The 21,604-nt window shown below is 37.3% G+C and overlaps 1 protein-coding gene across 3 annotated transcripts in view; it reads right to left on the bottom strand.

Annotated features, from left to right (window-relative positions):
* NAALADL2 (N-acetylated alpha-linked acidic dipeptidase like 2) overlaps nt 1–21,604 on the bottom strand; it is a 1,087,185-nt gene that overhangs the window by 792,044 nt on the left and 273,537 nt on the right. For 2 of the 3 annotated variants that reach the window (XM_084874166.1, XM_084874168.1), the window contains exon 3: nt 17,337–17,416. The exons of the other annotated variant lie outside the window; for it this stretch is intronic. In XM_084874166.1, coding sequence (XP_084730292.1) covers nt 17,337–17,339 — 3 coding nt within the window. In that variant the 5' untranslated portion in view covers nt 17,340–17,416. The remainder of the gene's footprint in view (nt 1–17,336; nt 17,417–21,604) is intronic. 3 annotated transcript variants of the gene reach the window in all.

Below are 21,604 nucleotides of genomic sequence, written 5' to 3'. Positions count from 1 at the left end.
GCCTGGGCAGAAAATGTCAAGAATCAGTAGATTGGCATAAAGTCATATTCAAAGGACCAAATAAAGTCTACCATGTCGACAAAGGAAAAATAAAACAAGACCAAAATAATCTTTATGTCTTTCAGAAAGAGCTAGCTTTGAAAAGGAGAAATAATATATTGTACATTGACCATTTACTTTTACATTATAGAGATAAAAATTAAAGGGCTATAGGAACTGCCCAAGGACAGAAGTGAAAAGGGTGCTAGGATCTGATATGAAATTGAAGAAGACACGTGCAAAATCAGAAATTTATCTGAACATTCAAGATAAATAAGTAAATAACTAAAGTACAAAAGCAATGTGTCTCTTCACCTTTAAAATACACTTTAAATAACAAAGTAAATGCATTTTCCCCTATATCCTCACTACTTTGTAAACAGTTAATTAATTCCAATATTACCCTTGTGAATGTGAATATGTATTTTCTCTCTGTGGTCCACAGATGAGAAAAGTATAATACTAATTATGTACATTTATGAAACAATTTCCCCCTTAGGGATTTAGGGTGCCTTACTATTTTGAAATCACTAAACAGACATAAATTATAACAATACCTCTGTGAGGTATTTAAAGCTACCGTTAGGTAAGTGTGCTTGAAAGTTTTAAAACAAAGAACAAATTTTATCATGCATTTTACTCTTCCTAAAAATCAATCTATACAGCAGGATAATCCAGGTTCAGTGATAAGAACTATAGAAATAAGATATAGTACAGGTGTTTTTATTTTTTAAACACACACACACACACACACACACACAATCTGGTTTCAATATAATCTCCAAATTTTCTAATCAAAAGGAAAGGAAACAGAGGAGACGCAAAGAAGACAGGAAGTTAAAGAGAACAATAACTATGTAGACATTCATTAATATAGAAATATCTACTTAGTTCTGATGATGAAGTAGCCATTATTCTAGGTTCATGGAATATAGAAATGAGCAAAATAAAGACCTGCCTTCAAGAATCTTACATTCTAGCAGAGGAGAAAGGCAGCAAAAACAAGAAACAAGTAAAATAATTTCAGCTGAAAAACAAACTACTATGAAGTAAATAGATCAGGCAAGGAGGCAAAGAAGGAGGGCCCTGGCCTATGCAGATTTGGGAGAGGGATATAGCAGAGACTAAGATGGAGAAACCAAGAAGGGGAGAACCAGGAAAGGCTCCATTAGCATGAAGACTCAATAGCAAAACACCCATAGAATGCTCAGCACACAGGAATCATTCCACAGAGGTGCTGTGGTTTTGTTTATCTTTAAAGGTTGTTGTTTTTTCCTTGATAACTATTGCAGCTGTCTAAGCCTTGATTACTAGGTTTGTCTAGTTAATATATCCCTAGACAAACTCTTTTTATCCAGGGAAGTACTCTCACAATGATTTTTACCCCTATCTGAATATCAGAATCACCAGGAATATTTTAAAAAGGCAGATACTCCTAAAAACCCTCTGAAATGTCCAATATAAAAATTTGAGGTTAGGACTGAGGATGTGTTGTCATTTCCACAGCCTTTTTTAGCCACTGCAGAAAACTCACACAGCAATGATTTTTGAGCCAGGAAGATAAGGCTGATGCTCCCAATTAAGGCAGCCTGGGGTAGGGGGTGGTCATGGGTTGGAAGGAGTCAGTGGGGAAAAGAGGAAAGATTTAAACAAAAATGAAACAAATATTGGAGTTGTGGCACTCATTAAGGTATTCAAAACAAAAAATATGAAAGCCCCATGGAGATGTAAATAACAGATCTGAGGGCTGGATTTGGCCTAGGGAATGGCAGTATGCCATGGCTACAAAAAGCACACCATTTGATTGCACCAACTGCAGAGGACTTTGATACTAGTGACAAGCTCTGCAAAGGGTCAGCATTGGCTGGGATTTAGCCTTAGCTCTCAGTGCAGAGAGCATACCCCTGGACAGCATCATTGGGCTGTTCATGCTAAGAAGCAATTCTCATGTTTATCAGGTATATCATTGTAGTAGAAATTCAGAGAAGACTAAAAGGAACAGGACAGGAAAGGAAAGGAGGCTACAGCCAGTTCTTAAATGCTGGCAAATACCTCCACCAAGGAGAAACCCTCAAACCACAAATTATAAAACTGATATTTTCCATTTTACTAGTACACTTAAATATGGAAGTTTCAAAAGGCATTCGTGTTTAAAATAATGCAAACTGTTTTTAGAATACAGATGCAAAACAGAATGGTGGCTCCATTACAAAAGATTTTGGCCGTCTATATGTTCAGCTCATCCTTACATGGGGACACACAGGATGGAATCTACGGAAAAGAGGAAAACCAGCCAAGAGACACCAGCACCTTCACCATCAATGTGATAGAAAGTGCTCATGCCGTAGCTTAATGTAGCTTCATTATTGCTCAATTGGGTGAGTAGTTTACAAAAACTAACCACACATGCATTTAACACACGTGCATTATAGACACAGAGATTTCTAAATTATCTTCTTTTGTCATTGCAAATATTGCAATTATGTTTGCATATTAGACAACTGTGTAAAAGCCAGCTGAGCAGTAAAATTACCACTGAAAAGCAAGAGAAAGAATCTATTAAACAAACACGCTAGCGAGAGACTCGCTACCTCTGTACTATTCAATAGTTCCTTCTCTATCTTCTATTTGAATTGTGCTTCACTTAGAGAATACCCTTCGTTGCAGTGTAACCCTGTACTCAGGAGCAATGCTATTCTCTTATTCATTAATTTGCTACTTAAACCCTGTTTTGTGATCTATTGTAGTATTTAAAAGCTTGAAGAAGAAAAAACAACTGTCATCTCAGTAGAGAACCAAAAAACAGCAGCTGAGAGTAAAAAACAAAGGGTATCTATTCTTGTACTTCCCTACAAGGAGAAAAGACTCAGGGATATATCCAAAGACTCAGATATATATCTAAAGTGTCAACGATATTTGTAAAAGGAAATAGTGGCCCTGATCTGTCTCCCAGGGCATTAATACCTTGCATTAAGTAGCAAATAAAATCATGGAGTATTCTTCTAGGAGCAGCGTTCACTTTCCACCTTGAAAAGACCTCTCTCTCCTATTTCTCTAGCTTAAATCTCAGTAATCCCTCTAGAGAATTCATGACTGTAGCCTGGACGCTCAACACTATCCTGCCTGAACATTGTGAATACTTGTCTCCAACTCTTCACTCATTCTATTGCCCTTTCTAGACCACTTATTTCCTTTCGCACAAAGTCTTATTCACCCATTAAGACTCACTTCATGCCCTACCCAGTTTGGCAGAGAGCATAGAGCATTGGCCTGTGAACTGAAGGGTCCCAGGTTTGATCCCTGGTCAGGGCACATGCCTGGGCTACAGGCTCAATCCCCAGTGTGAGGTGTGCAGGAGGCAACCAATCAATGAATCTCATCATTGATGTTTCTAGCTCTCTCTCTATTTCTCCTCTATTCTGAAATCAATTTAAATAAATAAATTAATTAATTAATCAATTTTTTAAAAAAGATACACTTCATATCTCCTATTTACTGCTACAGAGCCTTCTAAAACTAAAGAGGAAGTATTCGCCTCTATATTAACTCCTATAGAACTTATTTTTATACCTCACCTAAGGGCACTTACCACATCCTGCCTTGCTAACTGGTGACTATATAACAGGGACTTAGCACTCGAAGGGACTACAGGGGAGATCTGTTCCAAAGGCTAACCAGCACAGGACAATCTCCACACCACTGGCAGACGCTCATCCAATTTACTTAGCTCCCACTTCCCTCCTGCTTCCAAGGATGGGAAGTGCACATTTTCTTTACTAAATATAAATATACTGCACATACCTTGGTGCACAGTAGCCCCAGTAAATGTCTGTTGAGTGAATAAAAATATTTTATTTTGAAATTGAACAACCCTAACTTTGTACTAGTCAACCCTTGCACTTAGCTGAAATGTGGCTCTCTGTCATTTTCCTTCATGACAATCACCTTAAAGTTCTGCCTGCTTCTATACACAACAGAAATCACATACTTCAAGCCAGATTACATAATGAGGAGTTCTATCTTGACCACGTTGGATTTCCTCATTCATCACCTAAGATCATTTCTAGGTCCTCTCTTCTTAGGGACAAAACAGAACAAAACAAAAGAAACAAACAAAAGAAAAACAACAACAAAAACACCTTGGTCTATGGTGTTGAAAATAGTGTTCAATATTCTTCCGAATGCCCAGAGAGTATGAAATGTCTCCCCACCTGGAACAGAGTGGAATACCCAGCACTGAGCCAATATGAAGATAGTAAGTATTCACTCAATGCAGGTTGAAAATCTGTTGATGTGACTGGCACAGCCTTGGACAGCCTGTACCTGAAAGACACATGTATTCATTCCTAGCAATATGGTGAGATCACTTTCTGGCATTCAGATGACCACCTTGATTTCCCTTCTAGCTGTTGCCCACATTTCACCAGAAAATTGAAGATAAAAACTGTGGGACCACGAAGAGACGATGAAGAATGGTGTGCAGATGCCTGTGTGTGTGGAAGGGAGAGGTTCAAATCGCAGGAACAGTAGATAGGACTACGCTCCACAATGGAGCATGTTTAGCGCTGAGATACTGTATTCTGTTTTTCATTCCTGTAACCTTCCATCTTTCAGGAAATCAAACCTCCCATCAAGACAGAAAGAGTAACGCAATGTAACAGCTAAGTTATTGTTTTCTCCCAGGAGAACATAGTGTTGCTCAGGTCGACATTAGGTATTATTAGGTACATTTCCCTTTCATCATCTCCAGGAAATAGACTTTTGTTTTCATACCTCTAACATGGGCAATTTTTTCAGTATAAAATGTATTTTTTTCAATATTTTCAAACACTTTAATCATTTGAGGGACTTGAATTTGTTTTATTTATTTCCACCACATCCTTGTGTCAGAACAAAAGAAAGAAGGCAGTTGATGGTAAAGGATTTAGGTGTGATTTTGTATATATTACCTATATGTTAGCTGAAATAAACTATGAAATGCATGTATGTTGAGATCAAAATATTCCTTTAACTTAATGTATATTTGAGAGAGAGAGAGAGAGAGAGAGAGAGAGAGAGAGAGAGAGAGAGAGAGAGGGAGAGAGAGAGAGAGAGAGGGAGAGAGAGAGAGAGAGAGAGAGAGAGAGAACCCTTACAAAGAGATAAGACACTGGTTTCTGGCCTCCTGTCCACAGTATCAAAGAGGAGACTGCAGTATTCTGTCCCTTGAAAAGATGATGATAGTTGACAAAGGCACATAATCACTTTACTTATTATTACTGTAATTGAAATTAAAGTGGATGAAGCAATAAATTTTAGTTAATTAATTCACCATGATGCATGGCTTTCCACTATCTTCCAAAGCTGTTCCCATTGCTTTCACAGCAAAGAAATGGAAGGAAAAAAATTTTAAAAGGCTTTTTCTATGATCACACAGGGCACTGTGCACTCTAAAATGAATTATGTCCCTAAATATGTATATTGTGAGCAAACAATAATGCAGGTTTATCATGCGTGGTGAGCAATGAAGCCCTTTATAACCGAATCAATGGAATTTCTTAATTTTATGACACTGCCACCGTGATTCATAAGAAGTATATAATGATCCATCACAGAAATGGGAAAAATCTCTCCCATCTTCAATAAGTAAAATCAAAAGCAATATGCACCTAGAGATTAGATCATCTGTCAGTTCCAGCGCATCATTACAGGTTCTCAAATTATGAATATGTAGTTTTCTGAGTGGCAAATTTCATAGCTCAGAGTGCACAGATTCGTTTCCCAGTTCACAATGAGGTCTGAGGAACTCAGGAAGACTTCAGGCACCTCGGGACTGGATGGAACATATGGTTCAATGTTTTTCATAAGGTTTCAATAAGAAGGGGCTCCCGAGCTGTGGAGTTGCAGTGTTAACAAAAAAGAGACTTTGTCTTACTTGGCCAGGTCTGTCAATCAACAGCATTTATTGAGCTGCCATAGTGTATAAATATTCTTACTTGAAGAAAGAGGAAGAAGGTGAGAGCTTCTGACTTCCAACTGCTGGGAGTAGAAAATAAATGACTATGCATTGAACGTTTATTTATTTTTTAATATATTTTTATTGATTTCAGAGAGGAAGGGAGAGGGAGAAACATTAATGATGAGAGTCATTGATTGGCTGCCTCCTGCACGCCCCCTGCTGGAGATCCAGCCTAACCTAGGGCATGTGCTCTGACAGGGTTCAACTGGAATTGTGAATTCCTCATTCACAGTTCACAGATTGACACTCAACCACTGAGCCATGCTGGCCAGACAAGAGGCTTATGTTTAATTCATCACTCTCAGAGTGCCCATCTAGATAATGGAAGCACTTCTTGTCAGCAGATGTTTGTTTTAGCTACAATAGCTACAGAAATGTGACACTCAGAATGCTCTTTAAGAAAAGACTTGCTGACCACACTAGGTGGCTAAGTTGGTTGGAGTGTCCTTCCGTACACCAAGTTTCTGATTGTATCCCTGATTTTGGGCTTGTGCTGAAGACAGCCAATAGATCTCTCTCTCTCTCTCTCTCTCTCTCTCTCTCTCTCTCTCTCTCCTTTACCTCTCTCCCTCCCTCCTTCCTCTTTCTCTAAATTCAGTTAAAATGTATTTCTGGGTGAGGATTTAAAAAAAGAAAGGACTTGAAGCCCAGTTGCAAGTAGTGTGGTTAGCCAACAGCTAGAGGCTCTGGCTTTGCCTCAGCACCCCTGCTTATTCTCAGGACAGCACCTGGCCAATCACCAGCAAGGCAGTGAACCTGGCCATTTCCTCTCATGCAGACCCTGTCGGGTAACGTGCCTCATGGTCTGACAGCTCCCCATACAATCTTGCTCCTGCTCATGCCTTTTCAGAGGTGTTACTCACCAGTAAGCCTTTTGCAGGCCTAATTCCATCTCTAAGGTTCTCCGTGGAAAATGTGACTTGCAACAGAGAGTTTTTACAATGTGTTTACCATTTTATTCTGCATTAAAAAAGTGAATAAGATACTGATGCATCCTACACATGCATAAAGCTTGGAAACATGATGTTAAGTGAAACAAGCCAGTCACAAAAGACCCACATACTATACAATTTTATTTTTATTTAATGTCCAAAAGAGGCAAATCTATAGAAGTAGTTAGTAATGCCAGGGTGCAGGAAGATAAGGAGATAGAATAGGGGTGTCGAACTCAATCAGAGAAGGGGCCAAAATCTAAAATCCAGCCTAAATCGCGGGCCGAATGGTTTACTGAACAGTCATAAACTGACAATGTCATAAACTGACAGCGGAGTGCAGTGATGACAGCGTGGTGCGGGCCACATTGCAAGGCCTGGCGGGCTGGATTTGGCCCGCGGGCCTTGTATTTGACACATGTGAGATAGAAGATGACTGCGAATGGGTATGGGGTTATTTTGGGTGGTTGAGAAAAATGTCCTAAAATTGAGTGTGGTAAATGGTTGTACAATTATGTGACTACTAGAGGGGGGGTGTCCCTCAGCCTAGCCTGCATCCTCTCCAATCTGGGACCCCTCAAGGGATGTCCGACTGCCCATTTAGGCTCAATCCCACCGGCAGTCGGACATCCCTCTCACAATCCAGGACTGCTGGCTCCCAAATGCTCACCTGCCTGCCTTCCCTGACTGTCCCTAACTGCTTCTGTCTGTCAGCCTGATCACCCCCTAACCACTCCCATGCCAGCCTGATTGATGTCTAATTGCTCCCCTGTAAGCCTGTTTGCCCCCAACTTCCCTCCTCTGCCGGCCTGTCCACCCCTAACTGCCTTCCCCTGCAGGGTGATTTGCCCTTCCTTGCAGGCCTGGTGCCTCCCAACTGCCCTCCTCTGCTGGCCATCTTGTGGTAGCCATCTTGTGTCCACATGGGGGAAGGATCTTTGACCACATGGGGGCAGCTATTGTGTGTTGGAGTGATGGTCAATCTGTATATTACTCTTTTATTAGATAGAGTAGAGGCCTTGTGCATGGGTGGGGGCCAGCTGGTTTGCCCTGAAGGGTGTCCTGGATCAGGGTGGGGGTTCTCTTGAGGTGTGGGGCATCCTGAACAAAGGGCCTGTGGTGGTTTCCAGGCCAGCCATGCCCCCTGGCGACCCAAGCAGAGGCCCTGGTATTTTGAATTTATTTATCTTCTACAATTGAAACTTTGCAGCCTAGAGCAGAGCCAAGCCTCCTGCTCGCTCATAGCCAGCATCAATTTCTGTTTGGATTTGTTTACCTTCTATAATTGAAACTTTTTATCCTTGAGTGGAGGCCTAGGCTGGTAAGGGTCAGGCTTCCTCTGTTGCCTGGGAAACCCAAGCTTCCCTCTTACTCTCTGTGGCTGTAGCCATCATGGTTGGGTTTATTTGCATACTTGATCTGATTGGCTGGTGGGCGTGGCTGGTGGGCATGGCTGGTGGTGCAGCAGAGTGATGGTTAATTTGCATATTACTCTTTTATTAGGTAGGATAGTAAAAGCTACTGAACTGTATACTTTAATTAAGTGAATTTATGTTTATGAATGATCTCAATAATGTATTAAAATATTAGTATATGCTTTCCTATGTATTTTTTAAGAATATGCTATAAGGAATTTTTGTTATAATTAGTGATTAAGTAAGGGGGGAAAGATAGAGAAAGAGAGAGAGGAGAGAAATATCTATGTGAGAGAAAATCATCTATCAGTTGCCTCCAGCACATGCCTAAACAGGAATCAAACCTGCATCCTGGGTATGTGCCATGACTGGGAATTCAATCTGCTACCCTTTGGTGTAGGGGACTAAGCTCCAACAAACTGAACCACACCGGCCAGGGCCTGTTTCCTTGAAAAGCCCATAGTCATAACAATGGCACCAGGGGACTGTGAGGGGTGTATGTCCATTCTTTACCCACATTTGTCACTTCCCAACCTATGAACATAGTGTGGCCTAACTCTTCCATTTGGAAGAACTGAAATGAAACAACAAAATCTGTAAAATCATTAAACTAAATATGCACATAATTTAAAAGTTTTAACCTAAGGTTGGGCCAAGTGAAACTCACGGCACTCTGAGAGAGTGTTCTCTTATTTAGAAGTTTACTTTGCTATCACGTTTGTGGTTAGGATAGCAAAGTGTATCCAGAATCCACCTGTATGTAAGTATGTAATAAGTATGTACCTGCAACAAGATGCTATGTGAGACCTTTTCAAACATGCTAAATACTACAATTTTAAAAGAGAACAGTCTATGAGTGACCTAAAGTAGGGGCAAGACATGAGCTTACACTAAGGAGGCGAAACTGTCCCTATTGACATTGATCATCACATCATCTCCTCAGTTGAAACTGTGAAAGAACAGGGCTATCATCAATGCTCTCTGTCTTCTGAGGAATCTATGCTCATAATGAGAGACTGCTGTCTCCTCCTGAAGCCAAGAGTAGGATGTGGAGGCAGTGCTGAGGGAATCTATGGAGTGCTTTCAAAAACCGGGATTCAGGCATTACATTTCTTGATTGGGTGTCTATTTGGGCAACTAAGAAGTAGACCTATCTCAAATCCTGCTTAAGCAGTGGGAAAAGGACATTGGAGAGAAGTAGTAGAACTAAGATAGGTCCTACCTGTGGGTCAGCCTAAATTTCCATCATTTAGCGTGACAGATATATGCATTTCTGGTGCAACCACAAGATAGCTAAAGTTGAACCTATTTGTTGCATTCCCTAAAAGAGGGCCACATGCAGGGCAAAGGGATCCCACTCAGTGTTTCCCAAAGTGTGGTACGCGTACCCCCAGGGGTACGGGAAGTTTGGTGGGGGTACACGTTGCACCGGAGTTTGGTGGGGATATGCACTGCACCGTGCTTAGCTGCACCTAATTCTACATTCTCATGAATACGAGGTGTACTCAGCATTACGAAAATTATAGAAGGGGTACACATATGTCAAAAGTTGGGGAAACACTGGTTTAGATAAACAATGTTTGGAGTAGGAAGGTGGGACAGCGGAAAGGGCGCAGTGGATAGATGATCAAGGGGCAGAATGCATCATGCAGGCATGTAAATTAATGAGTTAATCTTTATAAAAGTACACCAGAGTTAGGTCGGAGTTATTATGTACTAAGTTTTGAAATTATTACCAACCTTTCATTTTGTTTGTGTGTGTTTTATTTCTCAGAATAAAATCTGCAGCTAAATAATAAAAACTGTTTATTTCACTCAATCAATAGTCTCTACTACTTGGATCAGTATGAATAACAACACTACATGTTTCAAATCACATTCCCTTAAATTCATTCTTTAAGGAAAACACCAATTAGCTACCTATTATAGACAATTAAAAAATCTGCACACTAATTAGCATCCTCTCTACTCATTTCGAATCTGCAAATATTCAAAAGCAAACTGCAATGATAATCTGGGGGGTAATACATTTCTATTTGTCTCTAATGCAGTAATAAATTATTTTTTGAAAAGCCTTGCACACATATTTTCGTTTTTATTACCTAAGTCATTTAGGAAGAAACAGAGTAGTATACCAGCCCAGGGACAACAAAATATTGAAGACAAAATATTGAAGATTTCACGAAAGTAATCAGGCCTCCCCCATTGATCAATTTTTATATTTTTTTGGAAAGTTGACTCTTATTTTATGTCAAAAAAGCATTCATAAATTATTATCATGATCATCAAAACTAAAATCTCACTAGGAGAAATGCCAAGCAAAAAGGCAAAAATTGTATGTAATACATACCTGTGTCCCCCATACCTAAATCAATGTCTGATCATGCAGAGTTAATGGGACTATACATGGAAGGTTGGTTATGTTCATGGATTGACTAATCTTTTCCTTATTTTTCTGTCACTCTCTAAACTCAGTCAATCATGAAATGTCAGTTTTACTCTAGAAATTGCTCTGGAATTGTCCACTTCTATTAAAACTCCCTCCAAAATTCTGATAACTATTCTCTCTTATGTTCTTACAAAAATCTCTCCAGCAGTTAGTTAGTTAGTTAGTTAGTTGGTTAGTTAGTTTATCTTGTACTATCATTGCAGGAACCTAAGTAATAGGCATAGAAATCACTCTCCTACTGCTGACGCTCATCTTAGTAAAACATATACAGCCCTTAGGATCAGTCTCCAAGTTACTTCTTCATGTTTATTTCTGGTTATTCTGTCAGCAAATCACATGCATCTATGCCATTCCCAGAGTCTCCCTAAACCCTAAACAGCCATGCTAGCTGCTGTATCCATGCTATTGTGCATCAGCATAGAACCCTCCCCATCTTCATTCAGTGACAACTGTGTTCCTAGAACTTCACTGGGTGTTGGGTAGAACCTAACATTGTAACTTGTTATTTTATATCAGTACACATCTCAGATGTAACCTTTGTCTTAAGCTTTACACAGCTTCCTCAGGCAGAGGTGGAGGTGTTCTTATTATACTTTGGTTTACTTTAATTTTTGTCTTTCAATTATTTGTGTATATCTATAGCTCTTCCGTTAGAAATCAAAGGTTTTGCCTCTCACACACATCCCTAACACCCAGCAGACTTCTGGGCTTGCAAAATGCATTTAATTAAAAACAAAAGAAAACAAAACAATGATTAAATCACCAAAGTGATACAAATAGCCACAAAGATATTTAAATAACAAATAAGTTTAATAACCCAGAGTATATAAGTTCTAAATTCATGCTGGTTCAGACAAGGCCCAGATAGAAAGTCATTATGCTCAATTAATTTTTGACAAAGAAGGCAAGACCATACAATGGAATAAAGACAGTCTCTTCAATAAATAGTGCTGAGGAAACTGGACAGGTTCATGCAAAAAAAAAAAAAAAAAAATGAAACTAGAGCACCAACTTACAACATAGACAAGATTAAACTCAAAATGGTCAAAAGATTTAAATGTAGAACTTGAGACCATAAAAATCCTAGAAGAAACTATAGGCAGCAAAGTCTCAGGCATGTTTATTTCCTATTATAATTTATATATTTCTTAATACAAATAGCTTACTGAATTATATTAACTAGTATTTTGAATTGATTCTTCAGTAATACATGTAATCCATTAATTTATAAAATGTAAATAACCTTTCCTATTCACAGGTGAGAAATAATGGAATCATTCAACTTCACACTGAATTCAATTCCAGGCTTTCAGATCTCCAATGTAGTGCTGTTTTACAGCTCAATATCTTAACATTTGTTAACTCTGATCACAACTAATGATTGCACATCATTCTTTCATCACATATTGGATCCTATTCCAAACTGGCAGGCACTGTGAGTACAGATAAAATCTAAGTTTCGTTTCCCTTCTTTGAACTCAGTAATATCATTTCTCAGAGGCAAGTTTGTGAATTAGTTGCATTCATAAGTGTGTGTTACACATTCATTATGATTTTGATGAGTGTCCATATATTGTAGCTATAGCATAACAGATTACTTCCTGTCCCATATGTGAATTAGTACAAAATGTTTTTGCTGACATGCAGTTTCTAAAGATGGGCATCTAATATTTTATTGCAATTTTTATTTAAAAATATAGATAATTTTTGTCTATGGAAAAAATGTAGAGACATCTAGTCCTTAAAATTTGGTTATTGGAAAAGAAAAATATGCTTTATTTCAATTGTAAGAGAAGATAGGCAATAAGGTCAAATCTGGAATAAATATTTTACGATTTTTAAAATAAATTTTTAAGGAAATAAAATAAAATAAAGAAAATGTATCAGAGGGAAATTATACTTGTTTTTAAAAGGTAAAATGAAGCCTTCCATAGACGGAAAAAATATTTTACTGGAGAAACTAATAATACAGAATCATCCAATTTGTACTTTCTGTTCTTTTCCTTGCTATATCTTCATGATTGAATCACTCTTGCAAAATATAAAAGATATAAACTACAAGGAAAGAAAAATAATTTGGAATATGCTAATAGTCCACCTTTGATCCCACTTTAGAATATTTGGAATATTAAAAAATGAGTAGATATACTAATAATATACTTAAGTACATATGCTATAAAAAAAGAAGCTTATATATGTAATTGGACTCAAGACTTGTGATGGTTAATGTTTGTTAATTTCTTTTAAATTTTTCAATTACAGTTTACAGATAATATTATATTACTTTCAGGTATATTGTGATGATTAATTTTGTATGTCAACTAGACTGGGTGAAGGGATGCCCAGGTAGCTGGTCAAACATTATTCCAGATGTATCTGTGAGGATGTTTCTTGAACAGATTAGCATTTGGAAGGAAGGAGGATCCTCCTCACTCAAGCATCACTGAGTTCCTTTAAAACCCAAATTTATACTAACAATACTGTGTCTCTGCACAATGTGTTAATAGTGTATACATTAAATGATGTAAACAAAAAAAGCACAAATGGAACACAAAGGCAGAAGTAAAATGAGCAGAGACATCTGTCTCCTGCCTTTGAACACAAGTGCTCCAAGTTCTCTGACCTTTGGACTTTGACGAGTATCAGGCCTTCAGAGTTGGACTGGGACTTACATGGCTCCCCTGGTTCTCAGGCCTTCGGGTTTGGACTAGCACTATACCATTGCTTTCCTGGGCCTCCAGTTTACACACAGACTAAAGGATTTATCAGGCTCCATAATTCTGTGAGCCAATCCCTCATAATGAATCTCTCTACATACTTCTGTATATCCTATTAGTTTGTTTCTCTGGAGAACCCTGACTAGTGCATGACTTCACTTAAACAGTAGTGGCAGGAAATTATTTCACCAGTATGTTAAAGCATTTATAAGATTTAGCCTTTATCACAACAAAGAAATGAAACATATACATATACGAATAATGTTATAAATAACATTTCCTAAAAGCAGTATAATACAGCTACAATTTATAATTTATTTAAATAACAAAATATCAATGAGAATAATAATTAACCAGGGACTCCCCCCAAAAAAAAACCAAAATAAAACAAAACAAAACAAACAAAACAAAAAAACCACACACACACACACACACACACACACACACAACAAAAAGCCATTGCAGAAATAACAGAATACTTAGGGAAAAATGATTATTAAAACAGTATCTTCCAAATATTTATCCATTGAGCCAACATAGTAGTTAGATGCTATTTCCTAGCTTTGGTTGCTTATATTTTATCTTTTATTTATTTTTTTAAATATATTTTATTGATTTTTCACAGAGAGGAAGGAAGAGAGATAGAGAGCTAGAAACGTCGATGAGAGAGAAACATCGACCAGCTGCTTCTTGCACACCCCCTACCAGGGATGTGCCCACAACCAATGCACATGCCCTTGACCGGAATCGAACCTGGGACCTTTCAGTCCGCAGACCGACGATCTGCCACTGAGCCAAACCGGCTTCGGCAGGTTGCTTAAATTTTAAAATAAACATAAAATAAACTCATTTTAGTTAATCCACCCCAAATTTCAATATATAAACCAAACAACCTGTAGGATAAAGTATTGAAATTAAACTCATATTAATGTATTAAAAAATTGGTATAATTCCATTAAAAATAATGAACTTGTTTTTTAGAAAAATATGCCAGCAAAATTAAAAATAAAAATGGGATTTAATAAACAAAACATTTCTGAAGTTTAATTATCTGACAATAAGGCAAACAACTTCAATCAAATGTATAATTTTTATCATAATATAATGTAATAATTAAGATGATATTAATTCTTTCCACCATAGAAACCAAGACTTTTTGGACTGTTCAACAGACTTTAAAAAGTTTTAACTATATCCTATAATCTGTTTATGTCATAGATAAAAAATGTAGTAATCTCTCTCATTTATTCTATGAATTATTTATCCTAAATAAATTATTAGGATTCTTAAAACAACAACACCAACTACTAAATATATCTCCAAGTATTTAAATAATAGTAACAGGGACATCTGGTCAAGTACTTTGTATGAATCAAGCACCAGTTTTTTTGTGTGTTTTATTTTATATATTATCTGATTTAATCCACACAACATCCCTATGCTGGTGTTATGATTTCCATTTTCAAATGAAGAAGCTGGGTTCAGAGTTAACATTACATGCCAAGGTCATCATCTAGCAGAGCTAAATCGTAATCCTAGCACTAGCTCACTCAAAAGTTCATTTTCACTAAATTATACTACCCCCCAGCTAACACATGATTATTTCCTTATTCTATTACCTAATTATGGGCATTTATAAAAGAATCCATGATTTCCTCACGGAATGAATTGCCAGGAAAAACACACCCTCTCCAAATAAATGTATCATCTTCTGACTCAAGGAAAGCAAAATAAAATTGCTAAGTAAACAGTAACTTGCCAGAAAGGTTTTCTGTACAATCTGAGAGTTTTCTTTCCTCCATCTCCACCAGCTTGTTTAGGTGACTTGCTTTTCCTGGGACCATGACAAAACCTATAGCAAAATATTCCAGACTAGGGTCCAGGTAATGGTTTCTAATATGCCTCTATTTTTATATTGCTGTTCTATTGGCAGCTATTTTATTTGCTGGACCAGATTAAAACCACAAACTCTGCAATTTGATCAAAGCCAAAACCTTTGCACTTCACTGCCAATGCATTCTTTGCTCGTTCACTTAGAAACTTCACAGGGGAAAAAACGTGCGTGCAGAAGAGAATAAGGAAGTTACCCTTAATTTAGATAGTCTTGATAATCTATTTTTGGAGGATTCAGAAAATAAAAGCTCCAAGAGAAAGTCAACCTCTGGACACTTATATAAACCCGTTCTAGAGTCAGGAGCTGTCTCTTGAGGGTAAATGGGGTAAGAGCTGGCATTAGCAGCCAGGCTTGGCCCTTCCGGTATATATAAGCCAGAATATGGTCTGCCTCTGAGCATTACACCAGCAGTGGACAGTGCCTGGTATGGTGTCTAGTGTACACCATGGGACTTCGGAGCAATGTACCATGATGGTACGTGGATAGGCAATGAAACATTGTACTCAGAACTTGAACATTGTGACATCCACACGGTATGGCCTGTACAAGTAAGTCTCTGTTTGCAGTTTAAGATAATTATGGCAACCTTTCAAGAGATATATTTAATGAGTAATTAGAAAGATTTCATATTAGACAGGAAGATTAGCCTGGACACAACTTGACCAAGTCTCTCTCTGGGGGTTGAGAAGACTTGAAAAGTCTGATACCCTCTGATTTCCTTCGCTACTGCATGAATTATTTCTGTTTCATTGCAGTCGATTCTAATTTCTATAAATTACAGCCAGTAAATGCTAATCTGTGCTTATTTTCACCAAGCTTTAAAACCACTCCTTCAAAAAACACAGCCCTACCTTCTCTCAAGAGGCTAGGTGAGACTAAACCAAAAGCTGTTGCCTCTAACTAGACTTGGCCCAACAGCAGGGCTGCCATCCAAGATGCGTAGGATGTGTGCTACCCGATTACAGGGAACATATTTCACATCCACAGTTAGGGGAGTGCCCTCTCAGGGGTTGTCTGTTGGACAAAATTCAAAGCTGTGGGTGCTGGCTCTCTTAGGATCCATAGACAGTGAAGTAATTTTAGCCCATTGTGTCCTTAATAGAGGACTTTATGTTCTCTAATCCCTGCTAGATGTAAGCTCAAAAGAGGGCAGGGGTTTTGTTTGTTTGTTTGTTTGTTTGTTTGTTTGTTTTTTGTCCCTTTTCCAATCCTGATATATGCCAAGTACCTGGGACATTGCCTATGCCAAAGTAGACACTCAATATTTGATAAGTGAATGAGTTAAAGGAGTCGTCTAAATCTAGAACAAGCAAAAAAGATTCAGCTAGTGTCTAAATAATGATAATGCTAGAAAGAAATCATAATAACAAAGGTACTGTGGTAGTGGCTGAAGTGGTGTAAATATTTGTTAAGTCTCTTTGGAGAAGGTGCCTCTTTTAATTTTGCTTGAAAAATAAACTACTGGCCCTAACCAGTTTGGCTCATTGGATAGAGCATTGGCCTGTGGACTGAAGGGTTCCAAGTTCGATTTTGGTCAAGTACATGTACCTTGTTTGTGGACACATCCCCAGTAAGGGGTGTGCAGGAGGCAGCTGATCGATGATTCTCTCTCATTGATGTTTCTAACTCTCTATCCTTCTCCCTTCCTATCTGTAAAAATCAATTAAATGTATATTTTAAAAACAAAAAAATATGTTATTAAAAAAAGAGAAATTCCTTAAGTTCATAGCTTTGCACACCAAATACCCTTACCCATCCCTTACCTTTCTGACTCACATCTTATGAGAGAGCCTGAATAAACTGAAAGATTTAAAAAAGCATCAGACTTCAGGGATTCAGTGAGACAGTAGGTGAAATCAACAATACCAGTGCCTTTGAGTACACATTAAAACCATAGCTTCAGAATGGCTCCTCAAAATTCCAGGCCTCCTGGGCCAATAGCCACATCTAAGGAGTGAATCGTGATTAACTTCTAGAAAACAGAACTGACCAAAGAAAGGTACCATAATATCAAAACCGAAGGCAATCATTGCACAGGAACAGCCCAAGAGGGTAAGAAAAACGAGGGTGGTCTAAAGAGTCATTCCCCAGAGAAATCAGAACTCTCTCTCTCCTTTCAAGCTGCCTCTGAAATAACATGAGCACTATAACAAACGGAGGACAAAAGGCCTACTCCATTAAAACTGCTGAAGAAAGCTTATCTGAAATGATCCTGAAGGAGACCCTGCAGAGGAAGTAAGGTTGCGGTCCTCAAGGGTCTCGTGTGAGTACCATTCAAAGTGGCAACAGTAATTTGCTCATTTAGATGGGCGCACAGTACCAGGAAGGCTTTCTCTCTCCTCTGATCTCTCTCCTGTCACTGTCACACGGATAGGTGAGGATATCACATTCATTTTGGCAGGCAGGTCTTGTGTGGTGTGAAAACTCAAGTGACAGAAAATAATAGAAACAATTTTTCTTGTTATTTTGTCAAAAATGGCATTCTTCTGAATAACGTAAAAACCTATGCCATCTGCAAAACTGTCCCGTATCTTACATTCAAAAATAAATAAGAATTCACCCACAAGAATATTCACCTCAAACAACATTGTTGTCAATTTATTTAAATATATATATATATATATATATATATATATATATATATATATATATATTTAAATATACATACACAAACATACATACATACATATGACTGGCATTCACTGCCTACCCACCCCTTTTGGTCCTATAATAATAATTTAAAAAAAACAAAAACAACACCTCTAAGTTTATGAAATTTTCAAAGCCACAGGAAACTGTCTACCTTTTAATATAACAAAGTACAGGGAGGTGAAAACAGTGAGGGAGAAGAATGTGATATTAAGAAAACACACACTATTATTTAATGGCAAAAGATAATGGGAAACCATAAAAATATTAGAGGAACCCATAGGCAGGAAAATCTAAGACATATGCCAAAACAATATCTTCACTGATACAGCTCCTAGGACAATGGAAACTAAAGAAAAAATAAACAAATGGGACTACATCAAAATAAAAAGCTTCTGCACAGCAAAGAAACCATCCACAAAACAATACGAAACCCCACTGCATGGGAGAACATATTTGCCAATGTTATCTCTGATAAAGGTTTAATCTCCAACATTTACAGGGAGCTCATACAAGTTAACAAAGGAAAGTAAACCAATAAAAAAAAATGGGCAATGGATCTAAATATATACTTTCAAAAGAGGACATAAGGAAGGCCAAAAGACATATGAAAACATGCTCAAAGACACTAATCATCTGAGACACGCAAATCAAAATAACAATGCAATACCATTTCACACCTGTCAGAATGGCTATCATCAACAAATCGACAAAGGGCAAGTGCTAGAGAGGATGTGAAGAAACCCTCCTTCACTGCTGGTGGGAATACAGACTAGTGCAGCCACTGTGGAGAAGAGAATGGAATTTCCTCAAAAAACTGAAAATGGAACTCCCATTTGATCCAGTGATCCCACTTCTAGGAATATATCCCAATAAACTAGAAATACCCATTAAAAAGGATATATGCACCCCTATGCTCATAGCAGCACACTTCACCATATCTAAGATTTGGAAACAGCCAAAGTGCCCATCAGCAGATGAGTGGATTAGAAAACTATGGTACATACACAAGATGGAATACTATACTGCTATAAAAAAGAAGGAATTCTTACCATTTGCAACAGCATGGATGGAACTGGAGAGCATTATGCTAAGCGAAATAAGCCAGTCATAGAAAGATAAATATCACACGATCTCACTCATTTGTGGAATAAAATGAACATCACAAACTGATAAACAAAAACAGATCCAGAGACAGAGAAGCATCAATCAGATTGTCAAACCTCAGGGGGAAGGTAGGGGAGGGTGGGGTTTAGGGGGAGAGATCAACCAAAGGACTTGCATACAAGCCTAACCAAAGGACACATACACCAGGGGCTTGAAGGCAAGAGTGGAGGGTGACAATGGGAGGATAAGGACATATATGTAATACCTTAATCAATAAAGAAAAAAAAAAAAGATAAACTTCCACACTCTCCATGCTAGTAATAAAACCTGTTCTTTAGATAATACTGTAAGTCTAAGTATTCACAAAAATATGTGATACTATTAAATAACATTTCTATTTAGTATAGTACATAATATATTTAATGTATGGAATTTGAATTGACAAGCTGTGTGTGTGTGTGTGTGTGTGTTCACATGTGCGTGCATGGGTGCATGTGTATCCAGTTCAAGTTAAACCACTTGATTTACTTTTATTTTCCTGGCCATTTAATACCTCTTTGTGTTATTTTCATGCTGTCACAGAAGCAGAAAAGAAACAAAGGCAGGTAGGAAGTAATTTTATAAGTATAACTTCCAAAATCTCCATAAAATTTTTGGTCTACATTTGCTTCAGGTTATCCTTTAGCATACAAATAAGTTTCCCTTGATTGCTCCCAGTTACAAGACTCACACTGTGGAAAGATTACCACATCTACTTCTAGCTCTTTAATCACTTATTTTTCTCCATCTCTCCATTCCTGGACCACCGCCAGAGTACATAGCCTTTATCCTTATGTATCCCAAAAGTTACTGGTGACTCATTTTTTTAATGATCAAAGTTTTTGCAAATTTGTCCTTAGAACTAACCATATACCTTGACCTAATAGTATTATACGTGTTTTTATTTGTTTCCTATTTCTAAGTCTCAAGAAATAGAATTGCACATATGGTACACAAAAGTTGCCTAGATTAAATCTGTGAATTAAACCAAAAGATTATAAACTATGGTACATATAATCACAATAATTAACATTTGGGAATTCTATTTAGAACTCAGCCAGTAAGTGAATAATGATGTTTAATAAAAAAACTTTGTTAAAAATAGTAGATAATAGAAAGAAGGGGATCAGTGGATAACCCTGGCTCTGGTGACAATTATCTTTGTGCTCCTGGGAAATTTTCAATCACTCTGGATCACAAAGAATAGGTAATATTTTGTGGTTTTCTAGGTTTCTTCTTATTATTTGAAAACTCTATTATTCTATTTTCTCTTTCTAAGACTCTAATTTAAAATCAGGAGAGAGCACAAGTTGATTAACTTCAGTCACAATAATCTCTGAAATGTTATGGCTCTAAAACAGTTCGGGACTTTAATCTTTGTGTGTGTGTGTGTGTGTGTGTGTGTGTGTGTGTGTGTGTGTGTGTTCCAACCTTAAGGGAAAATAAGAAAACTGATGTATAGGCCTTCAAATTTCAGGCTGGTTAGTATGGCACAGTAGTTGAGCGTAAACCTATGAACCAGGAGGTCACAGCTCAATTCCCAGTTAGGGAATGTGTCCCAGTTGCAGGCTCAATCCCCAGCACAGGAGGCAGCCAATCAATTATTCTCTCTCATTATTGATGATTCTCTCTCTCTTTCTCTCTCTCTCTCTCTCTCTCTCTCTCTCTCTCTCTCTCTCTCTCTCTTTCTCTCTCTCCATCTGTCTCTGAAATCAATAAAAATATATTTAAAAAAAAAATCCAATTTCAAATTATTTTTCACCTTACAATTTTCATCAACTTAACCATTTTCATAGGTAGATTTCATTTTTTATCCCATTAACACTTAATATTGCAAATTCATTAACTTTCTCTGTACAAAGAATGAGCTTGTGATAAATGTCACTTAATTTTTTTCTAATAATTTGCTTTAGTGCACAAAATCCTAAGGTTTCATTACATTAATTATTATATTCACATATTCCTCTGGACAGAATTGGAAGTTTAAATTCATAGTATATTTTCAAATTAAAGTCCAATTTATAAATTAATGTAGAACATTTAAGATAATAAAATGAGGTTAAGCCAATGTTTTACTGCACTATCGATAACAGAATCAAATATTGTACATTAAAAATTGGAAACACATTTAGGTACAAAGTAACTGTATATTGTGTAATTTCTCCTGAAATTGTGCCTATATTTCTTTATTCACAGCCATTAGTTGTAATCTTCCCTCTTACATGACAGAGTCTCAACTCTTACACTGTAAATAGTACATATTTATTATAAATTCTATATTAAAATAATACAGCTCAATAATTAAAAATGTTTTAAAATTATTAATGGTTTTTTAAAGCTATAACATTCAGCAGATATTTTTCTA

Source organism: Pipistrellus hanaki (assembly GCF_964339955.1).
Source record: "Pipistrellus hanaki genome assembly, chromosome: 2".
Lineage (NCBI taxonomy): Eukaryota > Metazoa > Chordata > Mammalia > Chiroptera > Vespertilionidae > Pipistrellus > Pipistrellus hanaki.
The sequence above is the reverse complement of the archived record's forward strand: the minus strand, read 5'-3'. Positions and strand labels throughout refer to the sequence as shown.